Raw genomic sequence first — 14,280 nt, 5'->3', positions numbered from 1 at the left:
GGTTTGGGAAGTTGTTTTTTTTTTTCCCCATTTTTTCAGGGTGTTTCCAAGTAATTCGAGAAGTTTTCAAAGAAAATTAAAATATATTTCGATATTCGTTACCCCCACATAATAGTGATGTTGAGGGTATGAATCAAGACAAGTCAACATGCACTTGCATAAAACAGTTCTTTTCTTGTTGGTCAACTTAAGACATTGTCCACATCTACACTGCCATAAACTTTTCATACATGCTGGTCATCTGTTTTGAACATCTGGGCCCCGTCTTATAAAGCCTTCAAATCAATCACAAGTCCCCAAATCAATCGCAACTTGCATTGCAGCACACAAAGAAACTTGTGATTGATTTCTATCACAAGTCTTTATAAGACAGGCCCCTGCTTTCTCTCAATATTCTCTCTCTCAAGAGTCTCTCTCCCTCTCTCTCTCTTTTTCTTCAAATAAGCATTGTTGGGGTAGAATATTACAAATGCTGTAGTTGCCGTTGAGAGCGCTACAGCAGATGTAAACATTCTCACGGCACGGTCGGTACGTGATCGATCAACTACATCACGTACACACCTCAAAAAGGTATCTAACGTAATGTAGGCCTAGCCTACGTACACTTTATACACAGTATTCTGCAAGATATAAATATTTGGTGAACTACGTGATATACGGTAGTCTTCATTCTTCCGAGTTTTGACGGTGAGAACATATTTACTTTTTCTACAGTTTGCCATGAATTATAGGTGAATGATATTGATGTCAACGCAACGTCTCATGTGTTGTTTCAATGAGTGCCTACTTCACCTTCTGTTACCTTACGTAGTCGTAGAGTTTGGCCTGGCTGCTGGGCCGGGCGCCCACTCGCATGTTTTCGTGTTGGTGTGTGATATAAACACAGTAAACAGTTGAAATCTGCAAATTCATAAGTGAATTTACAAGTTTTGCTGTTTTGTGTAGTTTGACATCATTGTAATTCAGTCGTTTACTACTTCGAGTGATATCTTATTACATGGTCCCACAGTCCCAAATCGACGTAACGACCCACATCTGACAATGTCAGATCATGCAGATGTGGGTCATTATAAATTTACGTTGATTTAAATTTAGTGACATTCAGATTACTTTAGTTACGTGACAGTTCCATTTGTAAAATTTGTGTAGAGCACATGTGAGATGTCGTCACTTAGGTGAGAAAATATCACTTTTGTTAGAGATTGTACCCATATCATCAGTTGTCTTTTGAAGATTGGTTGTGAATTGTGTGCTATTAAGTGAATGGTATGTGTTGGAAGGTAGGCCTCGGAACGTGTTAAATGTGGCAAGATATTATTATCGTTATGTAACAAAACTACGCACCAAACACACTCTCATCATACAGCCATATTCCAACCTCCTGAGTTATGACTCCACTCGATTTACTGATTATAATAACAGTCGTTGACAACAGAATATTATGCTCAATTGTTAGTATACACGCTTTATTGTCGTGTACATTATGTATCACATGCAGGTGATAATTATAGGGTATTTTCCACAGAATTATGGATTAATCAGTGAATTGATTATACGACTCTCAATGAGCAATTGACAGCATCACTAAATTATATCTGCTCAAACGTTTAAACGGAGGTCTTAAACTTGAGGGGACATAATACATGTGGTTATATTAGGAGCGGTAATACAAATCAAAAGGTGCATAAGGTACGAACCACCGCGACAGTCCGAACAGAGTCCCAAGTCGCTTCAAGGGTGAAATATGGCCACGTCATTCTCCAAGGGGACCTCGATTGCGATCGCGAACTGCAGTGCGCACTGCCACGATGAGCTCCGGGTCGAGATACTGACGTGTACACTGTCTGGAACGGGTGTTCGCCGTCTGGTCATCGCCTGGCACTCACATCACTTAGCGTTGACACTAATGCGATTGTTAATGATGCGATCCCAGCTTGGAGATTCACATTCACGCTAATTCGTCGTGAGCTGGAAATGGATAAAGTTCATCCTCAGTCATTGACGACGGGGTTGACGATGAGAGGAGATACGAGACGAGCTCTGATGTAATAGCCTCAGCGTCCGCAAGTGTGACAGGAAGGCAACTCCTCTTCTGTAATAATTGTTCCAAAACTATTTAAAATCGATGTTGCTGGAACCAAGCACCTCACCGATGTGGTGTAAGATAGACATGTATGAACTTAGAGAATTTAGCAAAACCGCCTCCATAAGGAATGGACTTGACTCTGGAAAGTAATATTGCATCTCCCCTTTTGTAGTGGACGCAGGAGAGTGATGGTCTATGTCCATCTCCTTTGGCGGTTGAGGAGCCAGAGTGAGAGTAAGAGCTATGTCCACGGTTAATGTTAGGAAAAGGGGGCTACGTGGCAAGTATTATGGGATAAGCCTACGTGTACCTTTTTACATAACCGTTGTCAAAGGACTGGTCAGCAAAAATTAGCTCTTTTGTTTCTTTTTGCTATCGGAGAGCGTCTGGAGAGAGAACATGATTATAATACCGATTGAAATAGCTCCCTCTCTCGGCCGGTGACTTATCGTCAAACTAACAGGGTACATGCTGCTACATATGCATGCACCAGTAGATACAGTGTCAGTGTGTCGCTGTGTTCAGCAATACCATCACTGAATGTGTTGTATCAGCTGTGGATGGGTGCATGGTACGTGCATGGGCCATAAACTGTGACAATTACTCTTCTTCTTCTTCTTTTCTGTAGTCTGCTTCCTTTAACCTTGAAGATTCTTGCAGAACTTGGTGATAGTGTGTGTCATAGGGGTAAGGTGCATGTGCCAATAATTTACAGGTTGCAAGTACTGGTAGAAAACTTCCTAGAAATTAGCTGCTGCAGCCTTCTGTGAGCAGGAGACGGAAGTTTCCTACCTGTGTTTCTGCTGACTCTACTCTCTTTGTCAAAGTCAGCTTGAAAATGGTTGGTTTGGAATTTCGATTTCAAGAGAAACGATACGATTGCATAGAGTCAATTCTCATTCAACAGGGCATCCACCATACAACAGCACGAGGACGATACCGGCATTCAGCGCCACAGCCCAGACCAGCTCTTCACTACAACAGATTTATAACCTGACTTCAGCATCATGTCGGGGTGCTTGGACAACATTCAGTGCCCGCACTACGAATGCTGCGATACCTTGCCAGAGAAGCGCAACTTCATTGCTTCGATCGCTGCTGGCATTCTGGTAAGCACTCTCTCCTGGTTGTGCCAATTTTCCATTTTATCCCCCTCCTTCTCCCTCAGACATGGACATACCAATGGTCTCAACGGGGATGAAAATCTTTCACTTACTTTACACGACAGAATTATCACAAAGATGAAAACGTGCGAAGGATTTGGGTATATCAGATCGTGCAAAAAAGAAAACAAATACAAACATTAAATGCACACTTACTTAAAAAGAAGCAAAGTTCTTGAAATAGACCCACCATACAAAATTAGCTCTGAAAAAGTGTCTGCCTCTAGAGACAAGTGAAATAGATAATACATATTGCTGTTGTTGTTGATGTTGTTGTTTCCTTCTTGTTGCAAATACCAGTTTTCAAAGAACCTCCCCTCCCCCCCCCATTAGCCAAGTTTTAAGTGTGAGTCATCTTTTCTACATGTAATGCGTGTGTACGACTTTAAGTGGGACTGTTTTATGTAACAATGTCACTTTGTGAAATAATTCCGTCTTTTGTTTTGTTGTTGTTGTTGTTGTTGTTGTGTGTGTTTGTTATGGCTTTCAAACCTAGAATGTCGACATTGCTCTTTTGACTGACAGTATACATTACTTGTCTATTGTCACACGGAGCCTTACTGTAGATCTGTTTCAGTTGTCGCTATTGCTGTTGTAATTGATTCCGATTTTAAGCTGGATCGCCTGTGCTTTCTTGCAGTTTTTCAGCGGCTGGTGGGTCATCATAGATGCAGCGGTCATTTTCCCCAGTCAGTCTGAGATGAACCATGCCTACCACACGTGTGGTGTGGTCTCCACCGTGGCATTCTTCATGTGAGTATTCGAAACAAGAATGTGAATCAGTAAGTGCACACGTCCAATCAAATATTTGGGGATGCCACTCAGTTGCTTTAGAACACAGTATGATGATGTTAGCCAGTTCAGAATTTCACTCTGCACATGAGCAGAAAAATGTTATTTCAGTGCCTACCAACATGCATGCTGCTTTCTAAATTCGCTAAGATAAGCATCTGTGATATGATGATGATGTAACCCTTATAAATGGTGTTTGTCAGCGCGTCCACCTCACACCAAGCCTGGAATATATGGCTTCATTAGTAGAAGGAGTTTATTAATAGTAATAAATTCAATGTAGCATGATAAAATGGATGCTTCCCTAAGTGATATTTGATGGACCCTTCTGGTTACCTGATCTACTCAAGTTCATCCTTTGTTTGAACATGATTGATGAATTCCATAAATTGTTTATACTTCCAACAAGCTTACACACTATATCGTATTGAAAAACCAGTGAAATGCATAACCAACTGAGGGCTCCCATGAAATATCTGCATGCTAAGCCAAACATAAAACCTACCCACAAATATTGCCCTAACCCTTGTTCTAATCCTCACATCAAACTAAACCTAAAACCCTATCACAACCCTATCCCTAACTCTCTGTCCTTGGAGAAAATAAGACCGCAGCAAGTGTCGCAGGAGCAAATGTCATGTCACCATGCACATAAAGTAACTCTGAACTGGCTTATTTGGTGGTCTTTACGTATCTCTTTGGAAGGAAAAAAGAAAGAAAATAAAGTGAATTACAAATGAATTGAATCAATATGATATGCCCCCCCCCCAGTTTTCAATAGCTTAACATGATAGAAGGGTACTACTATCTTATTGTCAGAAGCTAAAGCAATAATGTAGTGTAACACAGTACACTGTTTAGTGTTCATCCATTTGCTATTAACAATACTCTCCTGGCCAACTGTGTTCTGCCTCCTGCAATAACATTGTGGTCATCGTTACAAGAATAAAAGTACTTGAAACTCATCTAGTGTCCTGGCCAGGTGCTGTACTGCTTGCCAATGAAAATCCCAAGAGAACTTTATTATTGTTCTTTTCCACCACAATGCTTTCTGAGTCGAATGATGAATTATTCAGTGACCACTCTATTTGCTTGAAACTTCACTCGATATGTTGCATTTAATAAGATACCGGTCTCTTTTTCAAAGTAGGTAGCTCATTGGTTTAGGTTTCTGATGAAGTAGTAGCCTTGAGTCAAGACTTTGTCAATTGTGTCGTGTTTGATTCATAGTTGTACTGTTTAAACAATAACTGTTTCTTTTAACCCTGTAATACACATTTCGCAAATCATGATTCAGTGGATCTCATATCAGTGATTTTTTTTTTTTTCCATATGTTTGACAATCTGACTCTCGGGACTGCCAGTGCAATGGTAGCGAGTTTCACTAAAAGTTAACCATAGAACTAACCCAAAAGAACTCTGAGTTCTGATAGAGATGGGGAAAAAATGTAAGAAGTAGAAAACGTCTTGATAGAAAGCTAAAGGAATTGCACATCGTTTTGTTCTGGAATGGTCTGTGCAGTGCATGATAATTGATGTCAATTATGTTTGGCATCACAGGATTAATGCTGTGTCCAGTGGGCAAGTGAGAGGTGACTCCTACAACGAGGGATGCCTTGGGCAAACAGGTTTGTTTCCATGGAAACCCTCCTCCCATAGATTTATGATGCTGTGTTGATGTAGCATGGAGATTTGCCACTTAGATGTACAAGAAATCATAATGTTTATTTGGCAACTTGTGCAGGATCATGGTTTTGTTTATTTGATTTTGTTGTTGTTTTTTAGCAGCAGCAGTTAATTGTCTGACTTGTTACATGTCACCTGTATCATAGAATTGAATCATTTATATTTATGTTTATTTGTTCTGTGAATCAATTTTACAGTGAATGAAGCCTTGACAGATACCACAAACCCAAATTGATATTTTGTTGTTGGCTAGCTGAAATAGTGTTGGAAGAGGGAATGTGTAAATTAACACAAATTACCTTCAAAATTCAAACAAGCATAATATTACTTTTCATGTCCAGGATAAACTTTCAAACATTCATTTCAATTCAATCATAGTTTATTTCCAATCAACGAAAATCAAAACATAGTACAAAGTAACATGTCATGAAATAATATGATTGATGATTGTCAAACTCGTTTGATGATTGTCAAACATTGATGATTGTCAACCTACGTGGAGACAGTAATCCTTGTAAACACAAACATTTCTTGTTACATTGATTTTTGCGTATTTTGCGCTATGTTTGGCTAGTGCGAATTTGCGTAAAAATTTTATCTGCATGTTTTGAATGGGTCGATAATTGCATCGCACTAATTCATGAACCTGCAAATATGTTTTTGAGCTCCCCAGTGCAAAAAATTAATTATGCGAAAATATTGACATTTACAGTAAGTGTGGATTGAAGTAGTATACACATACTCTCATACAACCCTATATCTATCAAGTAAAGAACTGGAACAAAAACTGCAATATTGGAACAGAACTGAATCATTTGATAGCAAGCTGTCAGTAAAGTCACTCGGTCATTGCTTTCTTGATGTGTTCTTGGTATACTGTACCTATACCTCTTTTGACTTCGCTAATAATAAAAAGTTTTGGTACCTCAAAAATTTCCTTGTCTTAGTTTGTGTTTCAGGTTAAAGTACCTTTCATATAACTAACATTGTGAGACTTACTCGCCCCAAAGTGCTCTCATGTCTATAGTAATCATGCAATTAACTGCGACCAGCAGCCCCATACGCATAGCGACCAGCAGTCCCATACGCATAGCGTAATCGGGCTTCGCATTGTAGCATTCAGGATCATGACAGATTTAGTATCGCGGGATAAATGTTAACTTAAAATTCCAAAAATTCTTCAATTTGAAGACTTACCAATTAAGGTGAAGTATTGAAAACAGGCTTTGGGCAACGTTGGTTCTGCCTATATTCCCTTTCTGTTCGAATTGATGACTGAATGTGATTCGGCCGAGAGGACCTTGGGAGAGCTACATACACCATGTGCACTGAATACTACAGCCAGTGCATGCGAACACATCACATGCGCACAAATTTCAAATCAACGGATAAGATGTTTGTGTGCGCATGCGCTGGCCGTAGTAGTCAGTGTATGCATGGGTCCATGTTGTATGTAGCTCTCCCAAGGTCCTCTGGACCGAGTCACATTCAGTCATCAATTCGAAAAGAAAGGGACAATTGGCTGAACCAAACGTTGTTCGAAGCCTGTTTTCAATACTTCAACTTAATAGACCGGTTTACTAATGATATGCATAATGACGTCAACCCCACGCGACCCTAGTGATTGTAACTAGGTCGGGCAAGCGAAATAAGCGCGGACGCGCGCGCCACACTGTTTTTGCATTCACGCGTGTATTGTCTACGATCATTACTCGCTGCGGATTATCGACAACTTTTGTTTGCTATAATCTTGCTTTGAGATGGCGTCAGCTTCAAGTTCTAGCCAAAGTTCGAGCAAGCCATGGAAGAATTGGACAGTTAAGGAATTAACTGAGTATTTGAGGGATATAGGTGTGAGCACAAGCGGCTACAACAAGGAGAAACTCATCAAACTAGTGCAACTGCCGTAGCCGATTTGGATTTGCCCATCGATCCCGACCTCTCCCGGGCGGACACCGGCCGGTCACTGCAGGAGAAGCTCGCTCTGGTAGGCTGCTCGTTCTCCGATCCTAACAAGCTCGCTGGGTTTACATCCAACTTTGACAGATTTTGGACTCTTTGACGTGTTCAACTACCTGATCATCAATCGGACTGACTATGACTGTAAAAGCTAAAGGGATACAAGTCATTTGACGACTACCGTCTTTTCGCGGATGGGAGTGTTTCAAGCCTGAAGTTCAACGAGGTTTCGGACACGAGCCCTTTTCGTGTTTTCCTTAGTGAGGTTAGGCCGACCGGACATACCTCAACAAACCAACGTACCAGACCTGGGTCGTGATGATTAAGTCAACGGGGAAAATAAATGTTGCCTACTGCGAATGTCAGGGAGGTTAGGTCTATCATTGTTTTTGTTTTTAATTTTAGGTCTACGTCTAGATCTAGGCCTACTCTAGATCTAGTCTATATAGGGCTAGGCCCCTAGGCCCTAACTGTTATTGTTAATAGAAAAATAGGTCAAAATCGCCATTCTATTTCATGAAGTTTAATCAGTCTGAGTCTAACTTATAAAAAAAATCCTTGGAAACATATCGATTATGAGAGATTCGTTGTCTAGTTTAGATTTCACAATCAATCATAATGCTTAGAATCATTAAAGTTTGAAGTGATGCGGTCATACTGTTGTATGTTCCGTAGCAGCAGTGTTTTGATCCACCCATTTTCAGAACTACTGAAGACAAAATCGAAGCCAAAATTCAATAAAATCGAAACTATAGTCCAAATTGCGTTTGATCACAGCAGAATTTTCCCTCATCTAAGGTTGGGAATTGATTTAGAGCCACACGAAATGCCACGAGGTAAAGTCGAAGTTGATGCATCTTACACATGTACACAACATACACGTAAGTCTACATGTGGGGATGTATCGGGGACGGCTGCAGCAGCCGACGTTGCAGGCTCGCATCCTTTGTTTGCCCGAGGTTGCGGCCGTGTGCAAAATTAAAGATCTGTGCATACATTAGTAAACCGGTCTATTGTTAAGTCTTCAAATCAAAGAAATTTTGGGATTTTAAATTGACATTTACCCGCGATACTAATTCTGTCATGATCCTGAATGTTACAATGCGAAGCCCCATTACGCTATGCGTATGGGGCTGCTGGTCGCAGTTAGCTATGCGTACAATGGGCTGCACGCTGCTGGTCGCAGTCAGTGGTTTCGTACAATATTTATCGACGCTGTACGGCGACGGCTCTGGTACGAAACCATCATTGCATGATTACTAAAACATGAGAGCACTTTGGGGCGAGTAATTCTCACAGACAACGTACTTTAATGTGAAACACAAACCAAGACAAGGAAATTCAGGGAAACTTTTGAGGTACCAAAACTTTTTATTATCTTTTTATTATCTTACTCTTTGTTTGTTTGTTTGTTTGTTTTTTGTCTTCTAAGGTGCCAGAATATGGCTCTTCATCGGCTTTGTCCTGTCCTTTGCCGGCCTCATAGCTTCAATGTGGATCCTTTTTGAAGACTACGTCATTGATCCCAGAGGTGAGTGTGTCTGTTTGTTTGTTTGTTTTTCATGTGTTTCTTTATTCATCTCCATGATTTGTTAGTCCCCAGGGCTTGACAAGATCTTGTATCTCCATTGGCGTATATTCAAAAACATACTAATTCATTTTTGAATATCAAAAATGCAGATTATGTTTTGTAAAACATTACTGCTTTTAATGTTATCGAGAACAGTGTTTTCTACAGTATTTGATGTTGAGATTGATGATATTTTGTAAATTGCTGCAAAAGTGAAAGTTCTTTTTTGCACTATTGAAAATTGCTGATTTTTTTTTTTTTTTTTTTAAAGATACAAGGTCATATCGCCCAAGGGACATTTTGAGGTTTTGCATTAAGTGCTAGATTTGCAAGTCATCTGAGGCTGTTATTCTTGTGTCAGTATATTCATACTTTTATTTTTGTCTTCTGCAGTGTTTTAACATTGCTTACATAATCCAAATGGGCTGTGTAGTAACTGCACAGAGAATTGATAGATCTGATGAAATAGAAACGCACAAATTCATTTACTCAGAAAGTCTCAAGTCATATATCACCGATTCACTGCTTTCGTACAACTTTTTGCACTCAAAGTGAGTTTCTCCTTCAGGCAGATTCTGATGTTAGAGTATCATTGAGGTATGCCATTCTGTGCAAGACACCAAAGTATGGCAGTGAGTGCTCTTTATGTTTTTTTTAAATATTTTTTTTTTATTGAACTTTATGGTTAATGTAATTACAGGGAAGGCATTTCATTAGTGGCTGGTACTTACAAAGGATTATAATACTAGCGTACTCTGTAAGATGAACCATCAGTGGATAGGCTAAAAGTTACTGGTAGGTGCAATGCTGCCAAGTCACCATGTGACCTGATATGAACCACTCTGAGACTAGGCCCCATTATACAGGTGATGACTGGCATGAAAGGAGACATACAAAATGCTCCATCCTGAGAAATTGAAAAGATAGTGAGAAAGGTTAGAAGTCCTGGGACATATGAAGGCACTTATAATCTCCCCGCAATAGCATTTCAAACCCTGAGATGGGAAGTGTGTGCAAACTATCCAACAACAAAAGCCATTATTATGTCATATTGTATGGGTTGGCAAAGTTCTTGGTGAGTGAGGCATACCTTCGATTTGACATTTCTGTGGAAGCTACCTTTGCAGCATTACAACAGGCCACAGACAGCAAGCTACTGTAGGTATGCACAACTACAAGTTATATGTGTGGTTTTGAGCCATAATGTGCACATTGTGTACCTAAATTGCATGCCCTACTTTCATTTTCTGCTGTTTTTGTAACTGATTAAGTGTGCATGGCAAGAGTATTGTTATTGTGATGTCAGAGGCTTTGCAATGTTGCAAAAACTATGAGTTGATTATGATCCCGTCTTGGGAGTATGTAAGTGGATGACGTCAGCATGGAGTATTCAAAATTAATTGCAAAAAAAACAAACAAAACAAAACAAAACAAAAAACAAAAAAACTGTACGAGGATATTCACCTATATACAATACCTTGACCCATTGAGGATGAGTTGAGTTTGCCTTACAAAACATGCATTTCCCCCATAGACACCTGCCCAAGGGTACATGGGACTAGTCTTCAACAAATTAATACAGTAATAGAAACAGCTTGATTGGTGCTCAAAATGTTGAATACAGAACATCTTGTATATATATATATATACAGTGGACTCGCGACCGGCAGTTTTCTTTCGTTAAATCAAAATTTCGTTATAACCGAGCAAATATACAATAAAAATACATAGAGTGGTTAATGTTGAGTCCTACATTTATACTTTGTTGTGACCGGAATTTGGTTATAACCGTGCTTGTTATAACGGGAGTGCACTGTACACCTGTACCGAAGTTGTATGTAATAGGAATGGAATATAGAGATGGAGAAGATATTCAATCAGTATCAATATGCTTCCGGAAATAGAAGACAGGAAGGAGAGAATATAGTATGTGTAGATACATGTACCAATAAGATGAGAATGTAGATTTTATTATAACTGTAAACGGGAAATAAATTCATTTATGTACAAAATATGTTGATTATATTGTGCAGATGTGTGTAATGTTTTGTTTTGTTTTTGTTTTGTTTTTTCTCAATACTGCACAGGTCTGCACACTAATGCTTACCCTGGAGTGGCTGTTTTCCTTGAAAACTTTCTGATTTTCCTGAGGTGAGTCCCTGGTAGTGCAGAGAGGCACCTGTTTAATGACATTGATGATACAAGAGATGATACTGTTCTTTGCGATTTCCTCGTTCTTCATGTTTCTGCGCATGTCTGTGTGTGTCTGTGTATTATCTGTGTTGTTGATGCTTTTGTTCAGAAGTTCATTGAGGTAATGTCTGACTTAAAGTGAATAACCCCCTGGGGTGGCAAGCTGACTCTGTCTGTAGTGTCTCTGCCATGCAATCAAGAGTTCTTGGATTTAGAGGCGTAATGAGGTTAGCTGAAATGTGATGTTTGTTTTTCAGTTCCCCTCTGAAACAAGATCCTCAGTCCTTCAGAAAGCGCATAAAGTGGATTTTCTAGTGTGAGAGAGTCCTGTCTTGTGCAATTTAAAGGGCCTGTTTTATAAAGAGCGGGTTGCTAAACTGGATGAACATGTGTATTACCTGATCAATATTGATATGAGTGGAGATTTGCAATCGGTTGTGCCATTAAGCTCTGAACTAAAAGAACCCTGACCTAGTGCCAATCTTGTTTTTGTGTGAACCAGCGGACTTGTCTTCAAATTTGGCCGCACTGAGGAACTGTGGGAATAAGCCGCGTCCCAACCAGTCAATCAGTGGCAGACTGCTCAGAATAGTGAACCTTCAACTCAAGATCTTCAAATGATGTCGGTGGCTGGTTGCAGAGCTAGGAGTCTTTACCCACTGCGCCAGAAATGCTGAAAAGTGTTGTGAAATTGCTGCTTGCTTTCCAAATTTCTTGGAGGCAACCTTATCTCAAATTGTTGCAGTTTGCCCAGACTGCAGCCTCGTGTTACCCTCATAATCACCAAAGTACACGATGAATACAAATAAAAATCATTAGCGATACGTTTTTCTACAAAAAAATGATGTTCAAAGGACTACCTGTAATGATGTGTATCAACTCAAAACTGCTACAAAATACCGCAGGATGTTTACAAAAAACCTGTGGTGTTGACTTTATCTTTTGTCCCCAATCATTATGCATCCCTGCTATATTTCAAATAAGACAAGCACACAAAGTAATGATATAGAAGCAAATAAAAAATGAAACAACTAATTATCAGTCGCCGATTTGATTATAAAAATTTCCATCATTTCTATTGCAACTTTCAAGGAATTCAGTTTCGATATCCCCACCATTTCCTATTGTTATATTTAAGAAGATATATATATATATATATATATATATATATATATATATATTATGAATTTATGATCTTTAAGAGAATTTCAATTAGTTTATTCATCTCTCTAGTTGCTCTTTGAAGCAGAACATGTACAGTAAGTTTACATATATGCACCAAAACCTGGCTTCTTTGTGATTGGCTATTAAAGTGACATGACATTGTCACAAAAATGAAAAGAATTCTTGAAAAAGCATTTACTGTGATAGACAAATCTAGCTTTGTATAGTAACAATTGATTTGGGGCTTTTGATCATGCAAGGTTTGTGAACTGTGAATATTCAATGATGCACTGTGTGCTTAAATTATAATCATTTTAATACCAACACATGATTATGGTGTATGCATTTGTTAAATTACTTTGATGGCAACAATTATTTGTACATTATTTTGAATGAGAAGCAAAACCAAGCAAGAGGCAGAAGTAAAGTAGACTCATGTAGTAATATGGTATACACACAATGTGAACATAAATATGTTTTCTCTTTGTAATGAAATATATGCCAGCTAGATATTCGGTATAGGAAGAAAACCAAAAACACTTTAACAGTATTTCTGCAAATACTACTCGTGCATTTTTTTGGGGGGGGGGGGGGGGGTGGGGAGGAGGGGAGTTATGGAAATTTTATTAATTAGTTTATTTTCTATGTTATATTCATTATACTGTAAGGACACACTACATCAGAGCCCCATCTCTTACATGATATCAGGATAGCAATTCTTGCTGGAAAAGCAGCTTCCCATAGCAACAGCCAATCAGAAAGCTGGATTCTTGTCATTACTATGACACTTGCCATTGCAGCAAAAGTTGCTATCTTAGCAACTTTTTTATGAAGTGGGGCACAGGTTTGTCATGTCTCCTTAGTTCTAAAGTTTATGTATATGTATGGCACCAACAATGTATGTATATACATGTACATTTATGTTCATGTACAATGATAATACAGGAACCAATAAATCAAATCAAATCAAATCAAATCTGTAGGTGGCTCCCGGAAAATTAGCTATTTCTGCTTGCCCTGTCAAAGAGAATATTAAACGCCACCCTTATTGGGGAATCATCGCCCTCTGATATGCAAGGAACATGCACATAAATCTGTTGACCGACACCCACAAGTCATACAGCTCACAAGTCATACAGCCCACGAGTCATACAGCTCACAAGTCATATAGCCCATTAGTTCGACACTAAGCTAAGAAGGCCCACGAGACGGACACATTAAGCCCTGTGTTGTATCTGTTGAACTCGTGGGCTGTTTTCACCTTGTGTTGAACTCATGGGTTTCATTTGCCTGGTGTCGAACTCATGGGCTGTATGACTTATGGACCTGTTTTCGGTGTCGAACTCGAAGGCTGTATGACTTGTGGGTGTCGGACTCGTGGGATGACCCCTTTGGAACTTCTCAGATTTGATGTGTGAATCTCGGCAGCCCAGTATGTCAGGATATCAAATGTATATAGCCATGTAGTTAGCCTGTAGTGCGGAGGGAAAGTGTAAATATATATACAACTGTACATAGAACATACTTTGTCAAGATATGTGTGAACTCTATGAGTGATTAAGGGGAGATATGATGTTACACAGGATTTGCATCTAGAAAGCTCATATTTTGTGTAGACAAGCGTTTTTGATTAATTGCAATATATGTACTGCCTCTTTCAGTCTGTA

The 14,280-nt window shown here is 39.3% G+C and overlaps 1 protein-coding gene across 1 annotated transcript; it reads left to right on the top strand.

Moving 5' to 3' along the window:
- Nucleotides 1–550: 550 nt before the first annotated feature.
- On the top strand, nucleotides 551–12,247 carry LOC140242608 (transmembrane protein 50A-like). Its single transcript, XM_072322360.1, has 7 exons — nucleotides 551–687; nucleotides 2,994–3,195; nucleotides 3,890–4,002; nucleotides 5,602–5,669; nucleotides 9,119–9,217; nucleotides 11,344–11,407; nucleotides 11,952–12,247. Exons 2-7 carry the CDS (start codon nucleotides 3,094–3,096, stop codon nucleotides 11,995–11,997), a joined length of 492 nt encoding a protein of 163 aa, XP_072178461.1. The 5' UTR covers nucleotides 551–687; nucleotides 2,994–3,093; the 3' UTR covers nucleotides 11,998–12,247.
- Nucleotides 12,248–14,280: the final 2,033 nt, after the last annotated feature.

The sequence above is a fragment of the Diadema setosum genome, chromosome 19 (genome assembly GCF_964275005.1).
Source record: "Diadema setosum chromosome 19, eeDiaSeto1, whole genome shotgun sequence".
In the NCBI taxonomy this organism is placed as follows: Eukaryota; Metazoa; Echinodermata; class Echinoidea; order Diadematoida; family Diadematidae; genus Diadema; species Diadema setosum.
This window is presented reverse-complemented; position numbering and strand designations above follow the sequence as displayed.